General features: G+C 52.5%; 1 protein-coding gene across 12 annotated transcripts in view; it reads right to left on the reverse strand.

Moving 5' to 3' along the window:
* Window positions 1-800: 800 nt before the first annotated feature.
* SLC12A3 (solute carrier family 12 member 3) overlaps window positions 801-27,230 on the reverse strand; it is a 43,661-nt gene continuing 17,231 nt past the window's right edge. For 3 of the 12 annotated variants that reach the window (XM_082369413.1, XM_082369422.1, XM_082369411.1), the window contains 12 exons: window positions 26,237-26,348; window positions 25,756-25,896; window positions 24,613-24,719; window positions 23,067-23,149; window positions 21,857-21,934; window positions 21,067-21,168; window positions 20,043-20,154; window positions 17,582-17,668; window positions 14,655-14,790; window positions 13,101-13,168; window positions 12,315-12,404; window positions 10,170-10,337 (listed from right to left, as the gene is read on the reverse strand). In XM_082369413.1, coding sequence (XP_082225539.1) covers window positions 10,190-10,337; window positions 12,315-12,404; window positions 13,101-13,168; window positions 14,655-14,790; window positions 17,582-17,668; window positions 20,043-20,154; window positions 21,067-21,168; window positions 21,857-21,934; window positions 23,067-23,149; window positions 24,613-24,719; window positions 25,756-25,896; window positions 26,237-26,348 — 1,264 coding nt within the window. In that variant the 3' untranslated portion in view covers window positions 10,170-10,189. Of the gene's footprint in view, window positions 1,149-4,735; window positions 5,152-7,157; window positions 7,612-9,139; window positions 9,293-10,169; window positions 10,338-12,314; window positions 12,405-13,100; window positions 13,169-14,654; window positions 14,791-17,581; window positions 17,669-20,042; window positions 20,155-21,066; window positions 21,169-21,856; window positions 21,935-23,066; window positions 23,150-24,612; window positions 24,720-25,755; window positions 25,897-26,236; window positions 26,349-27,230 lie in introns of those variants that run through there. The other 9 variants (XM_082369414.1, XM_082369418.1, XM_082369419.1 and 6 more) reach the window with 8 other exon arrangements.

The following is a 27,230-nucleotide window of genomic DNA, read 5'->3' on the forward strand; positions in this document are numbered from 1 at the left end:
AGGGCTCTCTTCCAAGATCACAAACTTCCCTCCCATCCCTTCCCCATCTTAAGAATTCCAGCTTCCAGATCATACTCCTTTTCATTCAGTTCTACTTACATTTATCTCTGCTCTGCTCCCACTGCTCATTGGCATAATCCATTCCTTTGCCATTCATTCATTCATTCGACAAACATTTATTGAGGGCCTACTCCGTGCTAAGCCCTGTGATGGGTGCTGGGGTGCAAAGATGAGTCGATGTGGTCACAATCAGGGCTGATATGCACTCACTCAGCCATTTCAGCAGTTAAGATATTGAAATACCACCATGCCAGCTGGTAAACATGCCGTGAATACCATCCAGCTGCCTCGGCCCTGAGACCTCCAGGTCTTCCTACCATCCAGTAACTAAAAGTTTCATCCCAACTGCCACCTTCATAGAGCTCACAGTCAAATGATAGACACCCTAGATTTTGCTCAAAAATGTTTACCTCCTGGGACTTCGCTGGTGGCGCAGTGGTTTAGAATCCACTTGCCAATGCAGGGGACACGGGTTGGAGCCCTGGTCTGGGAAGATCCCACATGCCGCGGAGCAACTAAGCCCATGCGCCACAACTACTGAGCCTGCGCTCTAGAGCTTGCGGGCCACGACTACTGAACCCGCGTGGCAACTACTGAAGCCCGCGCGCCTACAGCCCACGCTCCACAACAAGAGAAGCCACCACAATGAGAAGCCCGTGCACCGCAACGAAGAATAGCCCCCGCTCGCCACAACTAGAGAAAGCCTGTGCACAGCAACGAAGACCCGATGCAGCCCAAAATAAAATAAAATAAAGTTTACTTCCTGCAGAATCTCAAACTTTGAAATGCACACATACTGACCACAAACTACCCTGTATTCTTCTCTGTCTCCCTCTCTCCCATTCCCACTGAGCAGCCTTTTCGTCCTCCTGCTACCAGCCCCTCAAGTCTTCTCAACTCTTGCAGCTCACTTCCAGCGTCTCCACCCATCTTGGAGCTCGTGGTCAGCCATTTTCATGTACTTTGGTCATTCTCCTTGAATTCCTCGTGCCTTGGCCTTCCATCCTTCTTGCTTGGCCAGCCCCATCACTGGGGAACGTGTCCCCTACATTCTACACATTTGCTTTCTGACCTGGTGCTCGGGAGACCTGCCAGAGAAAGGCACAAGGGCAGGTGTCCTGAGAATTTTGCACCCTTGGACTAGCAGAGATAAGCTATGCCTTCCCTGCTGCTTGGCAAAGTTTCCGCCACATTTTATTGTTTCACCATTACTACCTCTTCATCAGTTATTCTCTTCATTGGCTCTTAAATCTTTCCCCTCAGACCTATAAATACACCCAGATCTCTCTTTATCACTCCCACCTGTAACAGAGACATTGATTGCTCGATGAATACTCACATGTTCCCCCCAGTTTTCCAGACTCTTGCAGGGAGGTGGTGCCACGTGACTTACTTGGCTAATGGACTTTGAGTGGAAGTAACACGTAACTTCTGAGCTGAAGCATTTGAAAGCCAGGGCATGACCCTCCTACTCTCTTTTCCCTTCCTCAGTGAGTTAGAAGCTACTGACTGAGGTGATAGCCTCCCAAGACGGGAATAGTTTGGATCATTGAGTCTTGAGGTGGAGAAAAGGGCTTACCCAGCATAGGAATATTTGTAGGAGAGAAATCAGTCTTTGTCATGTAAGCCACTAACATTTAGTGGGTAATTTATTACTGCAGCAGAGCCTACCATGATCCTGACTGATACACCCCCTGATATAACAATCAAAATGCTTTCCCTGGAGTCTCCTTTCCCTTGGAGTCTCCTCCAAGTTTCCACCTTATTTTTTCTCCCCTTATTTTCCTTATTTTTCTCTCCATTGCTGGGTTACTGAAGCACAGGTCAATGTGCATGTCGGCTGCTTTCCTTTCCCCTCCACCAATTATTCCTCAATCTCTGGTACCTGAACCACCACCTTACCAAATTATTCTCTGTAAGGCTCCCAGTGATTCCCAGAACTGCAATTCAGCAGCGGCTTTACTTCTGCAGTCGGCTGCCATGAGGGTCGACGATACTGTGCTTTTTCGATCTCTTCTCTGGTACCTTCTAAGGCCCTTGGTTACCTGGGTTTTCCTCCTGCCTCACCAATGATCTTTTCTAGGCTGCTTTGCTGGCTGCCTCTTCTTCCTCCTACCCCTAAATGAAGCCCTTCCCAAGGTCCAGCCTCCAGCCCTCTCCATTCTCTTTACTTTCTTTCTTGGTCATCTCACCCAAGGTATGACTTCGATTTCCTGTCTTTTAGTGTTGACTCCCAAATCTACGATGGTCTCTGTTCTTACAGTGTCAGGCTAACAGTGGACACCCTGAGCTCTTCCTGAGCTCCGGGACCACAATTCTGACCACTGGGATGTCTTCATACTTCAAGTGTCCAAAACCAAACCCACCTACTTGCTCATTTTCTCCAGCAGAAAGCCTATTACCTCGCCCTCCATATTACATGGTTTGTTCATTCTTACAGCTGCCCAGGCTCAACTCCTGGGGCCCTGTTCCTTCCACACATACATCCAGGCAATTCCCAGTTCTGGAAGATACTATCCTTCCTCCTCTTTTCCCTGCTCTCCGCCACTCTTAGAGTGTTGAGACTTGCTGACTTGCCTTTGCAATTCTGCACAGCCTCCTCTCCGGGTGCCCTGCCTTTTCTCCTCCAGCCTCCTCCATCTCCTGTCTGGCCAAGCTTCCTCAGGCTCACACCGCCCCTTCACCTTCAGTGGCTCTCCAGTGCCCCTGAGTCAGTTCTGAGCGCCTCAGCCTCTCAGTGGGGGCCTTGCACATTATAACCTTCTCAATCTTATTTTCCCCGGGTACGCATCCCTCATACACCAGGAAGACGGGTTTATTTCTTGTTCTCCAAACATACCTAGTAAGCTGTTCTTACTCTGGTCCTTGCTCAAGGCATCCTGCCACTTGGGTTACCTTTTCCCATCCCAGCTCCTATTTCTGTCTATAGAATCCTACCGACTGTTCAAACCTATTTTAAATATCATTTTCTCTAGAGAGAGTTTCTTAATTCCCTTGACCTTAGTGTTTGCTCCCTCTTTTGCATCCTTAAGAGTGTTTTATTTTGTAACTCTCCTATGAGAAAATGAAAACCACTCGTCCTTTCTTGCCACCATCTTTCGTCCGTATGATGTTCTGCTCTTCGGCCTCCTGGCCAGGTGGTTCTTCTTAATGCTCTACCACGTGATATTTTTAGAAACTGAGTTTGTTGTGGCACCCTTTCAGGAAGGGGCGCTCATGTCATGCTTGTATTTTTAGTCATAAGGTTGACCCTCACTTCAAGTGGGCAATTAACAATGAAGCCGGTGGCTGGGCTTTCCTAGGCCCAGTTTCTGTAAACACTTTTGAAGTGGGCAGTACGTATTTTCTGATATCCTGAGCTATACACATCTACAAGTGAAACCTGGCTGTTTTGCATGTGCTTGGGGGCCTCCCAGCCAGGTGGTTCTTCTGGAACATTCCAGCTGTTCTCTTCCCTGTGAAACCCACCTCTCCCTCCTAGCCACACGAGAGGCCAGGCAGGTGTGTAAAAGGGAATTCAGTCCAAATGGGGCTCTCCATGCTCTAATGAGACCCGTGGCTCTCTGCCTGGGAGGCGGAGCTCAGAGAGCCTATCTGGTGGAAAACAGGCACTGCTGTACTTACGTCAAAGCCATGACAAGTCTGGGCAGGAACTGAAAGAGGATGTGAAATCTGGAGGCTGAAATGCCCAGGGGAAAATCAGGAGCTATCTGAGCAGTGGATCCTGGGGGAGATAAATGAGGAGTCCCGTCTGCAGTGGCCGTTGTGGCTGCTGTGGGGGGGCTGGGCCCCAGCTCTGATGACCCAGCTCTCTGTGGCTTTCCATGCACAGTGCAAGGGTGGACTACTCACTGACGTGGAGTATCTACTCGTCCAAAAGCAGAGAAAGACACACACACACTGTAGACCAAAATCTCGTACCCTCTCAGGGCCCACTATGCCCAACAATGATTTGGAGGGCCTTCAGAGCCTCTGAGCACACAGTAGGGCAACAGGAAGTGGTGGGCCAAGTGGGGGGGGCTGAAGAATGTGTCCTCCCCCCGACCCCTCCCCTCACTTCCACAACTTTGATCAACCACGCATGGGCCAAACCACAGCCAGCAGCAGGCCAGCTGGCTGGTGACACATGCTTTGGTCCAATTCTCTCATTTCACAGACCGAAGCTCAGAGAGGTTAAGGGGGCATAGCTGAGGTCACAAGCCAGTTCTGGGGGGAGACAGAAACTCAAGTCCAGGTTCCTTGGTGGCCACGCTGTGGCTCTTTCCACTCAATCTCTCCACCCCTCGGTTTGAGGCAAGATTGAAAATTCTGGGAGACTTTTAAAAAGACTAAAGGGACTTCCCTGGTGGTCCAGTGATTAAGACTCTGTGCTCCCACTGCAGGGGTCACGGGTTCAATCCCTGGTTGGGGAACTAAGATCCCGCATGCCGCACGGCACGGCCACCAAAAAAAAAAAGAGACTGAAGAAAACAGGTTCCCTGTGTGTCTGCAAACACATGTAAGAGAAGCAAAGGGAAAACAAGTGGCTCCTGTAAATGTCCATGTGGAAATCTGGCAATATGACCTACAGAACCAGTGGAAGCTCAGCACGAAGTTCAATCCAGGGTTGAAAAAACAACAGTTTTTTCATAACACTCAGCATAGTTGAAACACAGTGTGTTCCAAAACAAATAAATTCTGTTGACTGAGTAAACGTATTTTTATTCATTTCATTGTTTTTCACCTTACTGTTAACTCAAGGCTTTAAAAAATTTTTTTTAATTAATTAATTAATTAAATTTATTTTTGGCTGCGTTGGGTCTTTGTTGCTGCACGCGGGCTTTCTCTAGTTGTGGCGAGAGGGGGCTACTCTTCATTGTGGTGCATGGGCTTCTCATTGCAGTGGCTTCTCTTGTTGTGGAGCACGGGCTTTAGGCGTGCGGGCTTCAGTAGTTGTGGCATGCGGGCTTCAGTAGTTGTGGCTCATGGGCTCTAGAGCACAGGCTTAATTGCTCTGCGACATGTGGGATCTTCCCAGACCAGGGCTCGAACCCATGTCCCCTGCATTGGCAGGTGGATTCTTAACCACTGTGCCACCAGGGAAGTCCTAGGCTTTTAAAAAAAAATTTATTTATTTATTTATTTATTTTTGGCTGCGTTGGGTCTTCGTTGCTGCGTGTGTGCTTTTCTCTAATTGTGGAGAGTGGGGGGCTACTCTTCACTGTGGTGCATGGGCTTCTCATTGCGGTGGCTTCTCTTGTTGCGGAGGACGGGCTCTAGGCTCACGGGCTTCAGTAGTTGTGGCACGCAGGCTCAGTAGTTGTAGCTCACAGGCTTAGTTGCTCTGCGGCATGTGGGATCTTCCTGGACCAGGCATCAAACCCATGTCCCCTGCATGGGCAGGCGGATTCTTAACCACTGCACCACCAGGGAAGTCCCCAAAGCCTTTTTTTTTTTAAACAAAGCTATTATCATTGTTCAACATTTGGTTTCCAACATGGTGAACTTTTTTTTTTTTTAATTCCCAAAGGCAAAGCATTCTCTGTTCTTGAATCAGTGTCTCCCTGAGGTCAGAGGAGGGAGCACCTGTTTGCCAGGAAATGGTTTTCCATGAGGCTCTAGAAAGGCAAGCATTCCCTGATGGAGCCTTTGCCTTATCTGGAGTTGGAGTTGGTCCAGGTCCACTGAACGGCTCAGAGGCAGCCCCCTCTCCGTCCTTCAGGAGCTCAGCCAGGCGCTCCGGCTCCCTCAGCAAAGGCCTGATGTAGTAACAGGACAGTGGGGCTTATCACAGCCTGGGAACCCAGGGCCTTGGTCTCTGCAGTGGGACGAACACTAAAGTCCTTTTAGTCCCAACCCCAAGAAAGAGACTTTCGCCTTTATGACTAAGTGGGTGCTTCAGTGCACTTGGAGGGGGTCAACCAGACCCCAAGATGCCTGGTTCCTTGGCCACCCCAGTGCTATTGGAAGAAGGCTCAGCCAGTGGAATCCCCCAACAGCTCACCCTTATGCTGCTTGGGTACGTCTGAGCTGAAATGCCCTTTCAGAGAGCCTCACCCCCCAGCATTGGACATACCTTAATGTACATTCTGCTCCTGCATCCCAGGTGGTGGTGCAAACACTCTGGGGGGGTTCCATTCACAGTAACCTGAACACACTTACCTGAGCAAGGTTCGTCTCCCCCAGGTTCTCTCTCTTCTCTGAGCCCCATCTTACATTCCCGGCACTGCAGCCCCCTCTGCTACTTTCTTTCCATCTCTTACTGGTGGTTCCTCCTCCCTGTCCTTCCACCCAGCCTTGGGCTGGGTTTGGACCTTTCTGATTCTTTGCCCAATGTTGCCATCTTTACACCCACCTCTCTGCTTCCCCATTCCTGACCCACCAAACCTGCACCCCCAACCAAACCTGAAATTTAACACTCCTCCACGAGACTCCCTAAACCATGCCCCTCCTTTGAAGCTCTTTCCTGACACACCCACCATCCATACCCCTCCTCCTGGTGTTTTTGTTGGTTCCCTTTCTTTCCCTGTGGGATGAGCTGGGGAAATGGCAGTGATGGCCACCATGGCCTTTCTCCAACTAGATGAACTCCCTGTTGTGTAGAAAAACACAGGGCACAGAGGAAAGTCTAAGCTCTATTTTTCAAATCATGAGTCAGCACCCATTAGTGGATCCCAAACTCATTTTAGTGGATTGCAACCAACATTAAAAGGAGAACAAGAAATAGAAAGAATAGAAAATACCAAAGTGCATCACTCATAGTAAGGATAAGGATTGCTTTGTGACACTTCAGTTTCACTGTGTTTGTTCCAAACCTCAATGTAAAATAGATTTCTTACTGTGGGTTGCAGTCTGAAAAAGTTTGAAAGTCCCGGTCTACCAAAGAGCCAACCACAACACTGAAGACGTGCTATTGAAAGCGAAGGAAGTGAGAGGTGGTTAAATAAATTTGCATTGTTATGGAGGCTCAACGAGCCCCGTATTCCCCCTGTTAAGGGCTGTAGGTGGGGTGCTGCCCACTTTCCTGACATTGGAGGGGGGAGGCGTGTTTAGGGGGTGCTCCCAGGAAAGGTCTGTAGAAACTGCCAAAATTCACACACTCAGCACTCTGACTCAAATTTGTATACAAATCAAAGATTGAAATCTTAATTTGTTGTAATCAAGAGCAAAAGAAAACTTAAAAGGAATATGAATCCACCAGAGAGTTTTCCAGGCAGCTCCACCTGCTACTTCTCCAGCCCAGAAAAACAAAGCCCGGAGGACTTGTCTGATGGGAGTGGGGTCTAGCTGAAATTTGGAAATGTACCAGCTTCTTCCATCAGATCATCAGATGCCACCCCTTAAAGTGCGATGGGGCATGTGTCCTGTCCCCGTGGACAGGTGGGCGCCCCCTGCACCCTGGCTTTGGGCAGGCGCAGCCGAGCCCAGAGTTACTGGCAGTAAAAGGTGAGCACGTTTTCCTGGTTTCCTCGGATCAGGACGACCGGAGGTCTGAGGTCCTGGGACAGCGTCTCCAGCCAGGCCATGTAGAGCGAGCTCGGGCACTTCCCCTTCCTCCCTATGGGCAAGGTGCTGTGGGGCAGGAAGAAGCAGCAGATGGGGAATTACCAAGGGGCCTTCCCCACACGGCCCAGTTCCTGGTTTGCTTTCTGAACAGCATCTCCATTTATTGGCCCCTTCAGAGCTCTTTCTTCCCAGCCACCCTAAGAATGACCTGCTGCTCTCCTTGAAAGCATGACCTGAAATGTACCTTCAGCCGCAAAGCATTTCTTTTCCTTTTTTTTTTGGCCGTGCCCCGCAGCTTGTAGGATCTTAATTCCATGACCAGATATCGAACCTGAGCCCTGGCAGTGAAAGTGCTGAGTCCTAACCACTGGACTGCCAGGGAACTCCCACAACGTGTTTCTAAACAAAGCCATGGCCTGTAAGGTCCCCATGATCTGGTCCCCACCAGCCTCCACAACCTCACCTCCCACCACCCGCAGCCTCGCTCACACCACTAGTCACAGAAGCTTCCTTTCCACTCCTGAAAAAAATGGCAAGCTTGCTCCTGCCCCAGGGCCTTGGCATGTGACGTTCTTTCCACCCAGAAGGCAGTGTCCCCAGCTCTTCACCGGGTTGGCTCCTTCGATTCCCTCAGGTCTTGGCTCAAGCGCACCTCCTTCTCTGATCACCCTCTTCGATCCCATCTTCCCATCCTTCTTTATCATGTCACCCTGTTTCATTATCTTCATAGCACTTCACACTCTCAAATCCTATTTTTATTTATTTGTGTGTTGTCTGTCTCCCCCCACTAGAATGTATGTTCACTCCCGAGCAGGCTGGGTCTGTCTTATCCGCCTGTGTCTAGAACACAGTCTGACACAGTGAGGCTGTATGCCACTCATCCGGCCACTCAGGTCATGCCAGCCTCGCCTCTCCAGCTACACACCTGCCTGGGGCCACAACAAAGTGATATGTTCACGTGTTTTAGCTGAGCGGCCTGGTCCTGCCCCCTGCCCCGTAGGTAAGGCCCTGGGAGCAGGACTCCGTTGTCGCCTGGGGAGGGCCCCTTGTCCGAACTGCAACACTGTGCAAATAACAACATGCCCTGGGAATGCTCTTCAGCCACATTTTCACGGCTATGTTGGGAGGTGACTTTTCTACCACACTGAGATTCCAAAGACGCGTGGTGACGCCCGCGGCCGTCCTGCTCTTGGCTCTTGGATGTGGCAGCGTCGCAGCTGCCAGCTGGCGTTACGTGAAGCTGGGGCACCAGCACCTTACATGGGACTGCACTTTGTTTTCCCAAAGTACATCCACAGGTACTATTTCATCTGAACCTCAGAACCACCCTGGGGAACAGCTGAGGGAACTGGGCAGAAAGGAGGGTGCTGTGCGACAGTGGGCTTCAGAGCCTGGCTCTGGGGTCAGAGAAGCTGTAGGAGTCACGGCTTTGCCACTTCCTCAGCCACGTGGCTTTGACAAATGGCTCACTGGCCCTGAGCCTCGGCTTTCTCTTCCCCGAAGTGAGAACACACATGCCTCCCTCATGGATGCTTGTAAGCTCTAACGAAAACCCCGCTCAGGAAGGGTGCTGCACAAAAACGCTCGCACGGAGTAAGCACTTCACGGTGTCGGCAGTACTGTCACCATGTATTACTATTTACCAGCTCAAGATGACCCGCCAGTGAGTGGCAGAGCTGGGACTTGACACGAGGTCCTGGGATCTTTCCATCCCAGCGGCTCCTGCTCACTGCAACTCCCGCCTCCACTGAGAAGGTGAATTGAGGTCCCTAAACAGCTGTCCCTTCTTTAAAATTCCATCCTCAAAGCTTCACTTGCCACAAACACTATCCTCCCTTAAAAAGCAAGGTCTCCAGGATTGGGGAACCCGGTGGGAACAAGGACATTCCATTAAGCCAGTGTCACTTTAGTTAGTAGACCGTGTTTGGGTTTGTGTGGTGCCTTTCCAGGGAAAAGGGAAGTGGGAATATGGAAAGCAAACTTTCCTGATTTAACAGTTACGCTAAAGGCTGGAAATGCCTTCCGGGAACTTCTACATCATTTTCTGGGACTGAATTCAGAAACTTCAAAGACCACGAGGGGAGTGGTGGCTGCGTTATCCAGGGCAGGGGACTCCCATAGCTCCTGCTGTGGCCTTTCCCTCCCCAGGCGGACCCTGTTCTCCTGTCCATGCGACTGATTCCCTCGGCAGTCTCCCCCAGTGCCAGCCAATGACACGCTCTATTTATGTTCACAGGATGTGTGTGCTGTAAGCTACTAATCTTTAGAAATAAAGCTGCTCCAGAACAAAGGAGCTTTTTGTTTAGAACTGCATCTCTTAGCCACAAAGAAAGGCAGCCTTGGATCAAATCTAGATGCGGAAAGATAACCATGCTTCAGAATCAGCATCTCAGGCTTCAAAACCCAGTTGCCACTTGACAGCTGTGAGATCCCGGCAGGTGCTGAATTTCTCTGAGACTCAGTTTCCTCATCTCCTAAGTGTGTGTGCTGCGGAGGGGATGGGGGTAAAATAGAACCACCTCATAGAGTTTTGAAAATTAATAAGGCCCAGGGGGTTGGGATTTTGGGATTAGCAGATGCAAACTGTTATATGTAGAATGGATAAACAACAAGGTCCTACTGTATATAGCACAGGGAACTATATTCAATATCCGGTGATAGGAACTTCCCTGGCGGTCCAGTGGTTAAGGCTTCGCCTTCCAGTGCAGGGGGTGTAGGTTCGATCTCTGGTCGGGGAGCTAAGATCCCACACGTCCCGTGGCCAAAAAGCAAAACATAAAACAGAAGCAATACTGTAACAAATTCAATAAAGACTTTAAAAGTGGTCCACATCAAAAAAAAAAACCTTAAAAAAAATAGCCTATGATAAACCATAATGGAAAAGAATATGAAAAAGAATGTGGGGGCTTCCCTGGTGGCGCAGTGGTTGAGAGTCTGCCTGCCAATGCAGGGGACACGGGTTCGAGCCCTGGTCTGGGAGGATCCCATATGCCGTGGAGCAACTAGGCCCGTGAGCCACAATTGCTGAGCCTGCGCGTCTGGAGCCTGTGCTCCACAACAAGAGAGGCCGCGACAGTGAGAGGCCCGCGCACTGCGATGAAGAGTGGTCCCCACTTGCCACAACTAGAGAAAGCCCTCGCACAGAAACGAAGACCCAACACAGCCATAAATAAAATAAATAAATAAATAAATATTTTTTAAAAAGATGTATATATATATATATATATATATATATAAAACACGGAATCACTTTGCTATAGAGCAGAAATTAACACAACATTGTAAATCAACTATACTTCAAAATAATTGTTTAAAAATAAAAAAATAAAATTAATAAGGCCCAATGCCTTGAGTGTCATAGAGGCTCAATCGATAAAATGCAATGTTGATTACTATTATTGTGACTACTACTATTTGGCTTTGAGGAGGGAGCCTTTATAGAAGAGGAGTCTAGATCCAAAAGTTATGCCAGAAGTAGGTTGTTAGTGTGGTCAAAGGTTGCTGGGCTGGTTGCAAGGCTGGTTTTTCAGCAGTGCAGGTTAAGCTGAGCTCAACTGTGGGCCGTTAATCAGATAAACCGCTGATTAGTAGACGGCAAACGAGCCAGTTCTGCCTCAAAGCTGCTCTAGAAAAGAGTCCAAGTGCGCTCTCTGACGTGCTGGAAAATGTGATTTTTGTCATTTCATGGAGGCTTGGGAGGGTTTTTTCATCCTTAGAATTTCTGGGAAATGCAGGCTCCTGGGCCCCACCCCAGGCCCTGATCTGGAAGGAATTGAGGAATTTGCCGTTTTCCACGGTCTCCCGGTGGTTCTGATGAAGGTGACCCTCAGAGTGAACTTTTTACGGGCACGTCTCTGGGTTGGAGACTGAGCAGCGCAGCTGCTGCGCCCTCCCAGTGGAGCTGGTTTGGCAGCCAGGGCCCCTTTGGGCAACAGCTGCGGCCGCCACCATGGGGTGGGACGCTGTGTGCAGGCCTCTCCTCTAAGGTGACTGGACTCCTGATTATTTGTATCAGCCAATCCCACAAAGACTGGTGGGTGGGGGATTGGTTTTCCCTGTGAGATCCAGGGGGTGGAGGAGTGGGAAGGGAGAGGTGCCAGCAGGTAGTCACCTCCCTGGATGAAATTCCTCATCTTACTGCTTGAGAGACTGACTCATTTTAGTGGCAAATAAACTTAGAATCATAGCATGTTAGCGTGAAAAAGAGTCTTGGAAATAATTTAGTTTAACTCTTCTCTATAATCAGGGAAACTGAGTCTCAGAGAAGGAGGGTTACCTGCCCAAGGCCACACAGTGGGCTGGCCAATGGCAGAGACAAAAAGTAAATCTGTTTTGGAGGTGGCACTCAGGAAGAGGTGGTTTGGCACGCCCACACCCCCTGGCTGGCACACAACAGGTGCCACACCCAGGGAAAGTCGGGGAGCCATCCCAGGGTGAAGCCATTGCCACCGTCTTGCCGTCTGACCCAGTCTACAGCCAGGCTAACCCGGCCCTAGAAACATTTTCTGCAAGATGTTAGCCAGAGGCTTGGAGATAAACCCACTTTCCTTATACCACAGTCCCCACATCAAAGGCAGCATGAAGCACTTTCTCTGTACAAAAAATGATCTTCCTAAAAGCTCCAGGAAGCGTGGCTTCATAGAGCCATCTTCGTGGGCAGCCACCTGTGCATTCACAAAGCCCCCCACTGAGAAAGGCCCCAGGCTGGGCTTCATGCTCTGCTGTCACTATCTTGACATTCTTAATCACTTTTGAACAAGGGGCCCCACCTTTTCATTGTGCGCGGGGCCCTGGAAATCGTGTGCTCCATGTTGATTTCCGGGTATGAACAAACAGGTTCCGCAGGCTTCACGGCTGTCCTGCGGAATCCGGAATCCGCAGGTGGCTTACCCCAGGAAATGTCAGGTACTCCGCTTGGCAAATGCCCACATTGCCTCTTGAGCTGGGCCTTTCCCAGCCATGTTCTGCCACCCTGAGACTCCCTGTGCCACTGTCACCTTCCCCTCATCTTCCACTCAGCCTCAGCCAATACCTGCCCTAGCGAGGCAGCTCCTAACCAGACACAAGCAGCAGCAACGGAAGCCTGAGGGGCTGACAGGCACGGAGCCTGGAATAGCCAGGGCTGGGGCCGGGCTCTGCTTCCACTGCCTAGACCTGGCACCAACATCAACTGGGGGTGGCCAGTGGCCAAGGAGGGCTGGGTGGTTCCCAAACAACTAGGAATCGATTTTCTTCTGGAATGAGCTGGGTCCCCTTTGTCAAGCCAAGTTTGGCAGGACAAAGCAGTGGATAAGGGGAAAGCGGTGATGAGGGGAGTCGGTGAGACCTGGGACACTGGGGCCCCAAGACCTCTGCCAGCTGGCGCTCAGGCGAGGGGCATGGGGCAGATGCAGGCCTGGCCGCGTGGTGAGGAGACACCCGGGCTGTGTTTACAGGAGCCTGGGGCCCTGCATCCTCACAGGGGAAGGCTTGGGTCCTCAGCCAGTGGCCACCCCTGCAGAGCTGACGCCTTTGGGCTCGGCGACAGGCTTCTCCTTCCGCAGGGCGCTACTTACATGATGACCAGAGCGGCATCCCGGGAGTAATCCAGCAGAATCTCGTTCAGCCTCACCTGCCGAAGGGACTGGGCGAGGAAAAGCCACGTGGTCACTTCCCATGTCCGATGAGCGGTCCTGGCCAAGCCCAGGGGCCTCTGTGACCATCTCAAACCAGGGGTGTGAATTGTTGCCCCTAAATTATTATAGACTCTCCCACCCCCGAGGAGGTAAGTGAATGTCAAGCTCACCTCCTGGAGAAGCCCCTGGGTGTTTCCTTCCTGACTTTATTACCATGAGCAGCGGATCATGGCAGGGAAGAGCACCTCACATGGCTGGGAAAGCTGGGTTCAAATCTCAGCCCTGAGAGTCCCCGGCAGAGAGCCTGAGCAGGTACCTCGCCTCCCTGAGCGCCACTGTCCACAGCTGAGCAATGGGTACAGCAGTGCCCTCTCCCGGGGAATGTGGGGAGGCCTGAGGGAGATGATCTATGCAAAAGCTCCAGGCCGAGGGGAAGCACTTGATAAGGCGGACTTGGAGCAGGGGTGGATGGCCCCACCTCTCCCGTCACAGAGTGGGCAAGAGCCTTCTGCGGACACGACGCTTTACTCAGCGTTTTCCAAGGAGCTGGGCAGCTGTGGGGGGGTCTGGGGCCTCAGGGCTGCTGGGTCAGGGAATTCCCCAAAGCTGGGGGGGCGCTGGGTTGTGTGGGGCTCCCTCCCACCCCAAGGCCTGTCTCCAAATTGCTCAGAAACGACTGACACTCAGGGTCTCATAGTGGACGGACACCCCATGTGAGAGAACGGAAAACCGAGGGGAAGTGGGTTCACCTAAATGTCACACGGTCGGCATTTTGGGTGGAATCACTCTTCGCTGTGGACCTGTCCGGTGGGGTGTTTAGCAGCATCCCAGGCCTCTACTCGCTAAATGACAGTAGCAATCCCGCCCCCCACCCCCGGAGGTGACAGCCAAAAATGTCTCCAGAAGTCACCAAATGTCACACTGCCCCTCAGAACCACTGCCCCAGAGCACACGGGGAGCAGGACTGTGGTCCCCAGGCCCCCAACTGCTCACCCCACCTAAAACTGGCCTTGGCAGCCACCACTCTCCCTTAGGCCCTGTCGGAGTCCTGAAGATGCTGCCTGGGAAGCGGGGCGGGGTCTGCAGCTAAGGGGAAAAGATCAGCCAGCTCTGTTGGCCCACAGGACAAATTTTGCCTTGACCTTCACCACCTGCCTCATGCATCCCTTCCTGCACACATGGAGGAACAGGGGAGGGGAGGGAGAAGGACTTCGGGCAGTCCATTGCCACGGCCGGGAGGTGTGGGGGCGTGACTCAAAATGGGCAGGGGGACCAGGTTCCCACGCCAAGGAGGCTCCGAGATCAACCACAGGGTCACCCGTCAGCCCGAGCATGTATGGCTTGAGGACGCCTCAGAGGCTTGGGGCGGGAAGAGTAGAATCGAGGGTCGGGGAGGGGGTTAAGGAAGCCCAGGACAGATGGGGCACAGGTGCTGACGCCTGGGAGCCCCTGGACCCCCACCCCACCCCAGCAAGGCCCTTCTCTCTCCTGCACCTTGATTCTATTCTTGTTAATCTCCTCATCCGAGATCTTCCAGGGGCAGTCCCGCCTCATCTCGGTGACCGTGGCCTCGTCTTTGAAACCATCATTCAGGCGGAAGGGCGCAATCATGTCCTCAAACCGCTTGGTGCTGGGGACAGAGAGAGCAAGTGAGACCGGGTGAGATGCCCGTTTCCAGGGAAACCAGGTCCTCAGAGGCAGATGGAAGTGGGTGCCACGGGGACATACATCTCAGGCTGAAACCCATTCTGACGCTGCCTTTTACATCAAAGCAGCCTCTGTGTTGAATTCAGCGCTGACGGGTGGGTCTGACTTTCAACAGAACTTCCACAAGTCGTCCACGAAGACCAACCTGTGATCCACCTCCACGCACCTGTCTGTCCCCCAGGTATTTACTGAGCACTATTCTGTGCCAGGCTCTGTGCTACACAACAGTGAACAAACCAGACAACATACCCCATCCTCACAGAGCTCACGGTCTGCTGGGCGACAAATAAGCAAATAAATACAGATTGGAAGTATTATGAAGGCACAAACTGAGTACCGGGATGGGGACTAATTGGGCAGGAAGACCTCCCTGGACCCAAGGATGCCCGTCCTTCTAAAGCCAGCTATGCACAGGGCAGGGGCTGCTGGAGCAAACAGAACTGAAGGTGCAAAGGCCCTGAGGCAGAAGCATGCTTGGGCTGTTTGAGGAGCAGCGAAGGAGCCCGTGTGTCCGGAGCAAGGCAAGTGCAGGGGAGAATGGGATGCCAACAAGTGTAAGTCAGGTAAAGGAGAAAGAACCAGCAAAGGATACTGAAAGAAGGACCACAGAGGTAGGTGGGAACCAGGAGAGGGTGGCGTCTTAGAAGCCAAAAGAAGGACTGTTTCAAGAAGGATCGCTGTGCCAAATGCCGCTGAGAGGCAGAGAAAGATGAGGACAGCAGTGGGCTCTGCGGATCTGGTGGTGCGGAGGTCACGGCCGAGGCTGGAGAGAGTGATTTCAGTGGATCAGTGGGAGGGCAGCCAGACTGGAGTGAGCTGGAGAATGAGGGATGGGGAGGAAGCGGCCACAAAGAGTGTAGCATCACTTTGGAGAAGGTTGGCTGTGCAAGGGAGGAGAGAAAGGGTCCAGGAGGTGGAGGCAGATGCAGGGACAAAGGGGGGTTTAAAGATAACATGTGCTGGATGGGGTCTGCATGCTGGCTTGCGCTATCCTCTCCACTGAGGAACGTCTTCCCCCATCTCTGTTCATGGCCTTTCTCAAGGCTCTGCTCCTCCACCAGCAGAGACGACCTTTCCTCGTGTGCATTCTGGTCCCTGTCTGCAGCATTCTGATGGCTCTTGATGTCCTCCCTACACCTAAGCCGGGGTAAACCCTGCAGGGCAGGGCTGCAATGTACTCACCTCTGCCCCTGCAGCTCAAGCACAGCCCTGAGAAAATGGGAGAGTCAGGATATCCATCACTATTAAATAGTTCCTTTCTTCTCTTCTTGATTTCCTTCCCTCTCCAGGTAAACAAGGGCTAAAGAGGTCAGGACAGACCTTACTGTATGGAGAAGATAGAGTCCTGGAAAACCTCATGTAGACAGATTGACATAAAGCAGTCCTATTGTAAATGTCTTCTTTTAAGAATATAAAATTGAATCATTAGGAAAGTAAATCATCCCTTCTTGCCCCACAGTTGAGCCCTGATACAAATTCACACAGGAGTTTGCTTAAAGTCCTCCCGCTTGCCATTGTATGGGCGGGCAGTGGGAGTGGTCCCTTAGACCATTCGACATCTTCTCCCCTCCAAGTGCCAGTGGGTTAATATAACATCAGGGGCCACAGCTGCCATGTTTCTGCCTCAGGGCCTTTGCACCTTCCATTCTGTTTGCTCCAGCACCCCTCAGCCCCGTGGAGGGGATGTGCCTCTGCCATGGCCCCTGCAGAAGGAGCTACCCTCTAGCTGTGTATTTCGGGGCATATGATTCTGCCATTCCTGGCCACTGCCAACTGGACCAAAGGTAGCCAAGAAATAGGCCTTCCAGTGGCCTTTACCTTAGCTTGGCAGGAAGGGATGAGCTGGGCCAGTCACAGTCACTTTTTCAGGCACTTAAATTAAGCAATGCCCAGAGAAGGAAGGAGGCAGCTTGTAGCGGATTGGGACTGCAGGGAAAGGTCGAGATGCAGAAAGAGCTCAGAAGCTACAAGCAGGCAGAAGCCACAAATCCAGCATTGACTGATCATCGACTCTGGGCTGGGCGCTGAGTTAAGCATGTTACACGGATTGTCTAAGACAGTGGTTTTCAAAGTGAGGTGCCTGCACCAGCACCAGAGAGCTTGTTATAAATGCACATTCTCAGGCCTTACCCCAGACTTACTAACTCAGAATCTTGGGGGTAGGACCCCCAAGCTGTGTTTTCACAAACCCTCCAGGTGATGCTGATGTTTGAGCACCACTGCTTTATGAAAACAATCCAGGGGTTGGAGAAAACTGAAGAAAACCAGTGTAGGTAAAATCAGCCTTTTGTGAATAGCAAGCAGCCTGGGCTCCTGAAGTGTGAAGCTGGAGACTCCCTCAGCCCCCAGGTCTGTGGGGTAGGTGGGGGGGGTCCCTGGCAGATGAAACACCGGCTTCTGCTCGAGGGGCAGAATAGCCATGATGTGCACCAGTAAGAGTTTCAAAAACACTTGGTGTGTGAAAAGGATAAATGTGAACATTCTTCGGCCTCCCGCCCAGGTGTGTTTCTGGCAAAGACCACAGCTCTGATATGCAAAGGACCAGCAGGCAGGGGGAAGAAACACGAACAGAAATTAACGGCTGCACACTCGACCCTTCCTCTTTCTTTCCATGAGCCCAGTCTAGGTGGGGGCAGGAAGGACCATGTCCTTGCCCTTGGCTCACCAGAAAGGGCCGACCCTTCTGCCTGGAACCCCCAACACAGAAGACTCACTGCTCAGCCCGCGGCTTCTGGTTGATGTCGGGAAGGATGTGAACTTCGTGGAATCCCAGCCGGAACTTGCTCAGCAGAGAAATGATCCTGGGAGACGGAGATTTTCTTTTTTTAATGTATTCATTCATTCAATGAGTTTTTATTGAGCTCCTGTGGAGGATATAGCAGCAAGCAAAACAAACCCTGCCCTCGGGGAGTTTACATTCTAACCTGGGAGGAGGGCAGACAATAAATTAATATTGATAAAGCAGGTCAGGTGATGACGAGTGATATGGGAAAGGAATTGTCCTAAGTATCTGGTGGCCACCTCCGGACTAGGGCGCCTCACATTTTAATGTCTGAGCACCTGCTGGGGATTGTGTTACAGTGCAGATTCTGATCCAGCTGGTCTGGGCTGGGACCTGGGATTCTGCATCTCTAACCAGCTCCCAGGTTATGTGAGGCTGCTGGTTCACTGGCCACACTTTGAGAAGGAAGGGTCTAAGGGACGGGAGGCCAAATGCAGGAAACTCCTCAGGGTGGCTGAGGAAACAGATAACACACATGAACTAAGTACAGAACCCGGAGCAGCAAGCCAGAGGGCCCTGACTTTGCATCCACAGGGAGGAGACGCCAACTGTGGTTTGCGGCAGTCAGGGAAGGCTTCACAGAGGAGTTGGTGATCTGGCTGGATGGTGAATGGTGGGTAAGACTGTTACAGGCCAAAGAGGGTGTCCACACTGGAATCACCCAAGGAGCCTTCTAAACAGTACACGTGCCTCGGCCCTAGCCCGCCCATTGCATCAGAATCCCGGGGCAGGACACAGCGTCGGTGATGCCCCAGGACTAGTTGGTGGGGAGTGAGCACCCCAGGAGGGGAGTCCAAATGACCAAAGACATAGGGGTGCAGGGGATGGAGTGGGAGCAGTGAGGGGCTGCCTGGGGTGGTGTGGAGCACGCTAGGGGACAAAAAGGAGACAAGCCCGAAGGAGCAGGCTGGGGCCCAGCTGTCAAGCCACTGCTGGTCCCTGAACTTGGGAGTGAACTCAGGAAAGCAGAGCCGTGGGCAAACATCTTGGTGTGCAGTGCTGGTTGGCAGGCCTGGGCAGGGCCTGGGTGGAGGCAGTCATGAGGAAGGCAGAGGACGTGGCCTGGTCCAGAGTCAGCTGGGAGGCAGAGGAGATTCCACACCCTTTGCTTGAAAGACATCCTGTGACCCCACAGTGCTGCAGCCTTGAACTAAACTAAACCTGCTGAACCCAGCTTTCAGTCGGAGCTGGAACAGGAAGCCGAGAGGGCAAAGCAGCCTTCGAGGTGTGTTTACCTTTTGGAGAGCACAGGGAAGCGGATGCTCTGTTTCCCAGGCAATGTTCTCCTCTGCATTGCTGAGAAGGGCCCTCCGGTAGAGAGGTCCTCAGTGGGGGGTGAGGACGAGATGGGATTGCTGGTCGCTCTTAACTCATGCAGTGGGTGATTCAGAAGGGGTCGTGGGGATGTGGTCCTGGCATAGGACTAAAGTGGCACAAGCCACGGGGTCCTGACCCTGGGGCGTCATGGCGGGCACTAAAGGCTGGGCAGGGTTTTCTCTCTGGTTAATTAACTGCATGATTTGAGGCAAGCCACCCACCCCATCCTTCCCAGCCCGGCTGCACCCTCCAGCAGTCCTCCATCCTACGACCTTAGACCTCACTTGACCTTGCTCTAAAGAAGCAGGTGCCCAAATCTAGGCACACATGTGCCACCTGCCCAATTCCTGCCACCTCCACACCTGTGTACCTGCCTACTATTTACTTCCTTCTCAGCTTAAGTCAACTCACATCCTTACTTAGATACATCTTGAAAGGAAATTGTCATCACAATTTAAACAGAACACCAGCATCTCTTGCCAGAAAGACGTGACCAATAAAGCCAGTAAACCAACGTCACTAAATTCTGGTGGATGCCATTTCCTGCCAAGCACTCCAGCCAGGCCTGCTTCCTCTTGTTTAGACAGAGAATCAGCCACAGAATTGGAGAATTAAGTCACTTCTCACCAAGAGATTCTTCAGGATTTGCTGCCCCTTATCCTGGCCAATGAAGTCACCTCTGTTCTCACCACGGGCAGCAACCCAAGCCTGGGGGGACGTTGCCCTGAAAGATTCTAAGCTCCGCCTCATTTCTGAGGAGGAGGGGCCTTCTCCATCCTTCATTTCACACAAATCTTGAGGTTTGTGGGTTTAAAATTTAACAGCTCTCCCTGTCATGGCCGGGACTAGGGCATGTGCATCTTATTAAAGGGGGACAGGACACCAAAACCACCTCTGAAATGGGGAGAAACCTGCTCCTGCCCACAGCTTCCTCACCACAGCTGTGACCTGAGAGGGGCAAGCCCCCGGGGGCAGTGGAGGAGGGCAGGGCAGGGGGGGCAGGCGGGGGCAGGCTGGGGTAGCGCTGGGATGACACCTACCGGTCCCGCGCGACCCACACAGTGCCCCCCACTTACGCCTTTCTCTCCTGGTCCAGCCTGTTGATCTGGCCCCCCACGAACACGCGGGTCCTGCATTTATTCCATCTCTTCTTGCGGCCGAGGAGATAGGGGATGAGGAGGGTGAGGCCTGGCAAGGAGGGTCTCATGAGTCAAGAGGAAAATGCTCTCAGGATCCAGCCCTCTCTGAGTTCCCACCCCGCTCTGCCACTAGCAAACCCCTTCCCCTCTCTGGACCTCAGTGTACCCACCTCTGTAATGAGTGTGCCAGACTAAACCAGGGGTGAAACACTGGGCTCTGTGGGCTGGGGTTTATTTGGCCTGCACGATGCTTTTAAATAAGTGAGCTGGCATGTAATAATTGGGATATTTCACACGTAAATCTAGATCGCTGTCACTTATCACTGTGTAATCCACAAATGACCTCACTACTCTGTGCCTCAGTTTCCTTATTTGTAAAGGGGGTTAATAATCGTTCCTACCTGGGGATTGCATTAGGTTAACCCATGCAAGCACTTAGTGTCAAGCATACAGTAAGTGCTCATTCAATACTATCTATCACATCCTATATATAATAGGATATATCTTACAGGAACAGAACATTTTCTCTGTATCTAGGACTCAATCAAGGGTGGGAACAATAAAGCTGAGAATGATATGCTTTAAGAAAAATGGGAGAGAGTGTTTTTCTTTGGGAAGTGAAGAACATCCCTACAGCTTTCCTGTGCACCAGGCCATCTCTCCCATTTATGTCATGTGCCTGTGACCCCAAGGGCCTGTCCAGTCTGAAGGTTCCACCTCATGTTGACCTCAGCTGCTCCCCTAAGTCTCCCATGTTATAGTTGAAAAGCATGGGGCCAAGAGAGGGGCCCAGCCAGGCTCCTGTGAGCCCAGTGGTGGGCCCAGGGGCCCCTATTTCCCTTTGCTGGGCTCCAAGGTCCCACCAGAAACCTTGTCGAGAGTGACCAGGAAGGGCATGCTGAAAGAGTAAGTCATAGAGGGGAGACGGCCGGCGGGGAGCCGGTGTCCTGGGGGCGCTGACCTCCATCGTCGAATAGCCAGTAGATGTCGATGGTCTTCTTTCCCTGCTCTGACTGGAAGATGGTGCTGGCCTGCTCCTCCTGCACCAGGGCCTCGGGGTCCACTGCAGGAGCAGAGGGGCAGGTCACATGGGAGCAGAGCCCACCCAAATACCCGAGTGTGTCTGGAAACAGAGCGAGCTGCCCTGGGAGGTGGGCTTGCCGTCACCGGGGCTGTGCACGCGGTGGCCGGAAGCCCCTGCTGCAGGCATGCACTGGGGGACTGGCCCGGAGCACTGCCAATGGGCCCTCCTGATGCCGAGACTCCGGGAGCAGGGACCCAGGATGGGCAGGGCTGGGATGCGCCCCTCCCCTGCTCCCAGCTTCTCTCTCCTGGGATTCTGGTTGGCACTGGGGGGTTGGGGCTATTCTCTTAAAAACTCCACTGTGCCCCTCACAGATGCGCACAGGATGCTCCCAGCTCCTGCACTGCAGGTTCCCCTGCCTGCCAGAGAATCGCTGCCCCTCCCAGTTGGAGCCTGGCCAGGGGGGCCTCGGAGGGGTTGGGACTTGGGCCCCAGAGCCCACTGGGTGGGGGTCCCACGATGCCTGGACACTGAATTCTCCAGCAGGGCTGGCAGTCTTTATCCTGCTCCCCTCCCACCCCCCGACGCCCTGTTGCTTAATCCCAGGGGTCTCAGGCGCCACTGTCACGAGCAAAAACCTCCTGCCCTTGCCCAAGTTCCCCGGCGGCCCATCGCTAGCTGCTCCCAGGGTGAGCGCTCCCTGAGCCTCTGAGTCGGTGGGACTGACCCGTGCCGGAGACAGACGGCCTGGCTCCACTGGCTGCGGCTTCCTTGCCATCCTCCACTGGGTCAAACACGGGGTTAACTGCAAAAGAGGGGGAGCTCTGTTCCCAGGCTCTCCTGCCTGGGGCTCTTCCGGGCTCCCCCTTACCCTGGGAAGAAGGTCCTGACTCTCAGGTCACAGATCTGGCCTCTGCCTCCTTTCACGCTTCGGCCCCACCCAGCTTCCTTCTGCTGCTCAGACAGGCCACACTCCTTCCCACCAGGCCTCAGTGGTGGGTGGCGCGGTGAGTGGCCCCTGGGCCGGGAGCCCTCTTTCCCCAGCCCTCCCCTTCTAGCCACAAGCCCCCTCCTCAGAGAGGCCCTCCTGCCCGCATGCCCTGTGTTGGCCTCCTCAGGACACCTCAGGATGCTGTCGCTGCCTGAAGTGAGTCCTGGGTCCGTGCGTTTCCCGCCTGAATGTCAGCTCCTCAAGGGCAGACTTTGTTTTGTTCCCTGCTGCACGCCCAGCGCCTAGAGCAGCCCCGGTCAGGAGTGTGGCCACTGCTCTGTAAATTCTGGTTGCATAAATATTCAGTGAACTGCTGCTGGGTGCCAGGCATGCCCTCGGTGACCCGGATGAACAAGACCCAGGCCAGCCTGTGGCGTTCACACCTCTCGGTTCCCTCAGCACCGCCTGCCCGTTTGTCTTCATATGCGTTCTTTCTTTCACACCTCTCAAAATTACTCATTCAGATCTGCCTGTTTACATGTGACTTTAAATGTAACACACATCCCTACTCAGTGCCCCAATCTTGGTCCTGGAGACCAAAACACCCAGTTTTCATGGCCTTTCTGGGTGTGTTTTCATACTCTGTTGTCTTTACGTGACCCTCTCTCACCCCTCTTTTCCCTTTTCCTGGCTATTAGATCCTCTTTATACCACCTGGTTACAAAAGTTCTCATCATGATTCGGGGACCTCTGAGGTCCAGTTCTGGTTCTGGCCCCAGCTGGAAGCAAGACCTTGAGCTCGTCACATCCCCTTTCCGGACCTCGGTTTCTCCATTTAGAAACCTGATGATCTCCATCAAAAGCTGACTTTCTAGGAGTCTGTGACCTTTTATTTACTAATTTCCCCCTGTCTTCCCTGTACCACTTTAAAAAAATGGGTTCTAGAACTTCCTGATATCCTGCTCTGTTTTTGACGGGGTGTCAAGAAGGTGGGGTGTGGACTCACTGTGCGCCTGCATCACCTTCGAGATGTTGAGCCCCTCACGCATCCTCATGACACACACACTGTAGTTGAAATCAAAAGCGTCGCTGGAAAGAGAGGAGGTGGGGTCAGCCTCCCCTTGGCCCCAGCCCCCAGCCCCCAGGAGGCCAGGTGTCTAGAGCTGACCCTGCCTCCCCCCATACCCCTCGTCCTCTCTGGGCCTCAGTCTCCCCATCTGTATAATGTGCAGGCAGGACTGCAAAGGCCCCCAGGACCCCTCTAGCTCTACCGTCTGTGGCACTATGGATCCTACAGACCCTGTACTTGGGGAAAACTGAGTCAGGCCAGTCTTAGGGCCAGGCCCTGTCCTCCTGATACATGCGGCTACTCCTCATAACTCTGCCAACAGAGGTGGGAATGGGAATTACTCTCTCCTTTTGACAGATGCAAAACCTGAGTTTTAGGGAGTAACTTGCCCATGACACACAACTAAGGAAGTGGCCAACTGGGATTAGAATTAAATAGCTGAGGCTGGAAACCCTGAGGAAAGGTATGCACACAAGACTGGCCTCGCTCATGAAGACATCAATAGGTTGTCTATATAAATGTCTACAAGGCTCCTACCCCACAAGTATATTTACTGCCTGTTTGACACAGTGCCCAAGAGCCCACCACTAGGGCTAATCTAATAGGCTAAGCACTGCCCTCTCTGGACTCCTTTAATTACACATCTCTGGGACAGGGGCCTTTCAGGCCCCAGCAATTTGGAGTTTCGGCATGTTGAAGCTGGGGGTTCCTGAAAAGCAGGTATACACTGCCTCCTGTTGTAATTTTGTTAGAGGCAGTGAGATGCACTGCTCAGAGTCATACAGCTGGTTCACAGCAGACCTGGAAGCAGGGCCCAGGTCCCCAACACTCAGCCTCGTGTTCTTTAAATGCTCCTGCACACTGCCTCTCTGTACCACGTCAATGCAGAAAACAACTCAGGTAGGCATTTTCTGGACCTTGCACAGCAAGAGCTGAAGGAGAAAGAGTTTGGAGTTAACCCTAAAATCCCTAGGGCATTTATCCCCCTGGTCCCATCTCCCAAGCTTGTCGCCTCCACGGAGGCCTGGTTTCAGAGGTACCACCTCACAGCTCGAGAGCTGGCCATTTGCAGGTCTTCTGCAGTCCCCAGGTGGACACAAGATTTTCACCTAAAAACCCACATTTTCATCTTCTCTGAAAAACTACATCTAGCAACACCGGGCCCACATTTCTGCCTGGGCACGATTAGCTGGAGCCAAGTAGCAGCTGTTCTCTCCAGATTGCTACAACCCCACTGCTCCCTAATGCCCACTCTGGGCCCACTTCACTGTGTTACCTGCCTGTTTCTGCTGATCCTGGTGTCTATGACTCACAGGTCAGAGTGGGGAACCCTCAGACTGTCTTTTTCTTCCTCAGCTTCGAACCAGTGGACTCAGCTTCTTACAGTATCCACTGCTTCCCGCTCTACTTCCCAAGGCCCAGGAAACTCCAAAGGCCCAAATTGAGAGACCACAGGCTCTGCCTCCCTCATGCCCTCACTCACTGCAGGATGCCGATGTAGTCTTCCACTGTGGCCGGGTGAGCCGACTGCCAGTTCTTCTTGAACCCGACCACCAGAATGTTGGGCTTCAACCTCCCGAGACCTGCAGCCTGCCGGTGGGGGAGGGGGGAGAGGGGAAGGGGATGAGGTGAGGAACCAGGCCGCAGGCCCCACGGGGCTCTGTTCTGTGACAAGGGTGGGGCTCTGCCTCAGCCCCAGCTGCCCTCTCTGCCATGTCATGGGGGCTTAGGAAACACATCTGCCAGTTCAGGGTCCTGTCCGCCTGGACACACCCATGAGAAAGGTGAAGCTACAGCCAGAGTTTTTCCCCTGCGGCCTCTCCAAGCCGGCGGCTGGACTGTCCCATAAGTTCTGGATTATCCCAGCTCCAGCTTCTCTAGTAAATTATTTCTTATAACAAGGGACTTGAATTTGGATGTCAAGCTTGGAGTATTCCTGGGTCATCTAATCCTTACATCTTTTATATTTCTCCTTTTTTTCATGTTAAATTTTTTTTTTACTTTTTGAGGTGAAACTTACATAACAGAAAATCAACCATTTAGAAGTGTATAATTCAGTGGTGCTTAGTATACTTAAAATATTATGCAATCATAACTTCTACCTACTCTCCAAATATTTTTATAATCCCAAAAGGAGACCTCGTACGCTCTTTTTTTTTTAATTTTGAGAAATATTGAAAAGGATTCCCCTATGTTGACTCAGAATTAACAACTGTTATTTTATTCATGCATCCCATTTTACAAATAAGAAAACTGAACAGTAAAATGAATTGCCCAGTGGAATGTTCTAGAACTTGATCTGACTGGTGGTTTCACAGCACTGAGCAGTGTCTGCATATGTAAACATTTATCAAACTATACACTATTTCAGTTTGCTGTGTATTAATTATATCTCAAAAAAACCAAAATCACAAAATGTGTCATCAGATCCCACAGGCCTCCAAGGCAGTTTCCCCAGGCCCTGGGCACTTTGAGAAAGTGCCCTGAATCAGCACATCTGGAAAGGCAAGAAAGGCGGGACTCCTGTTGCAGCAAAAGGGGCTTCAACTAGCCCCTCACGGCATCCCGCCTTCCAGGTTGTCACACCAACTAGTAAGTCCTGTGAGGAAGCCCCGGGCCTGCGCACCTGCATGAGAATCTGGACACCACTGCGGAGGTCCTCAGCGATGACGTCGGAGTAGAAGGCCTTGATCTTCCTCTTGTTCAGCCACTTGGTGTGCCCGCTGGCGATGAGCCGGAGCTCAGGCATCCTCTGTTTGCGGGGTCCCTGTGGGTGACAGGGGCAGGTGACGTCAGGGATGGCCTTCACCCTCTGGCCTGAGACTCAGCCCCTCTCCTGCCCTGGAGGCTGTCCCCTGAGCTCATTGCTGGTTCTCCTTTATGGAATTAGGGGAGGAAAAGCAGAGGAGGAGGGAGAGGGAGGGGTGGAAGGAAGATGGAGGGAGCAGGTGAGAGGCAGGACAGTGTGGGCAAGCCAGGGAGAGGGATGGGGGAGGGAGAGAACCTGCCCTGGGCACCACCGTCCCTCCTGCTGCCCCCGGGGGTGGACCTGGTGCCCAGGGGCTCCTCCAGGAGTACAGCCCCGCCCCCCTGCAGGGGGCACTCACAATGAGCACGTGGCCGCAGATCATCAAGCTGAGATTCCGGGTGAAGGTGCCCACAAAGTCCACCAGGGCCGGCCGGAAGTTGGGGGGCCCCGTGAGCACTAGGCACTGGGGGCTGAGGAGGGGAAGGGAAAAGGGTGTGAGCCGTCAGGACAGAGCTGGGGGTCTGGATGCCAAATACAGGTGCCCCCGGAGTTCCACCACCTCCCAGGACTCCCTTCCTAGGACAGGTGAACCACCCCGTGGTCTTCCCGTCTATGATTCCTTTCCAGCTCTCTTGGTGGCCACCACACTGGGTGTCCCTTTTCCTTCCTGCTCAGGCCACCAAATGCTGCATGTGGGCAAACCACCCTCTTGCTGCTCCATCTGGTGCTCCTGCCCTGCCCAGCCCAGCAGGGTGTGAAAAGAATCAAGACTGGGAGTGGGGAAGCCCATCACTTATGAGATCACTGTGTCACTGGGTGGGTGAGTCAGCCTCTGGGTCAAGAGGCAGCCAAGGGCCATGGTCAAGGGCCACGACCAGACTCAGTTGGAGCCAGACAAAATTGGCCACTCACCAGCTGTGTGACCTGGCACCAGTTATTTAACCTCTCTGGGCCTCAGTGTTCTCATCTGTGAATGTGGTTAGTAACTTCATATACCTCAGAGGGTTGTGGTGAGGCTATGTAAGGCACTTTGAGTGGTAATGCAACATAGCTACGTCTGATTATTAACATGGTGATCTGATGGGAAGGGGGTCCTGGGTGCACACTTTTCCTCACGAAAGAGGGGAATCAGCTTCGAAGAGTACTCGGGAGAGGCTCATCTCAGTCAGTCTCATGATCACAACACCAGAGCACCCTCACCAACACAGGTGGCCCTGTGTATCCGCATCCACAGATTCAACCAAGGGTGGTGGTCGAATCTGTGGATGTGGAACCACAGATACCGAGGGCCAACTATGCTAGGCTTTTTATATAAGGGACTTCAGCATCTTAGGATACTGGTATCTGGGGGA

Source organism: Balaenoptera borealis (assembly GCF_965194805.1).
Source record: "Balaenoptera borealis genome assembly, chromosome: 19".
NCBI lineage: Eukaryota > Metazoa > Chordata > Mammalia > Artiodactyla > Balaenopteridae > Balaenoptera > Balaenoptera borealis.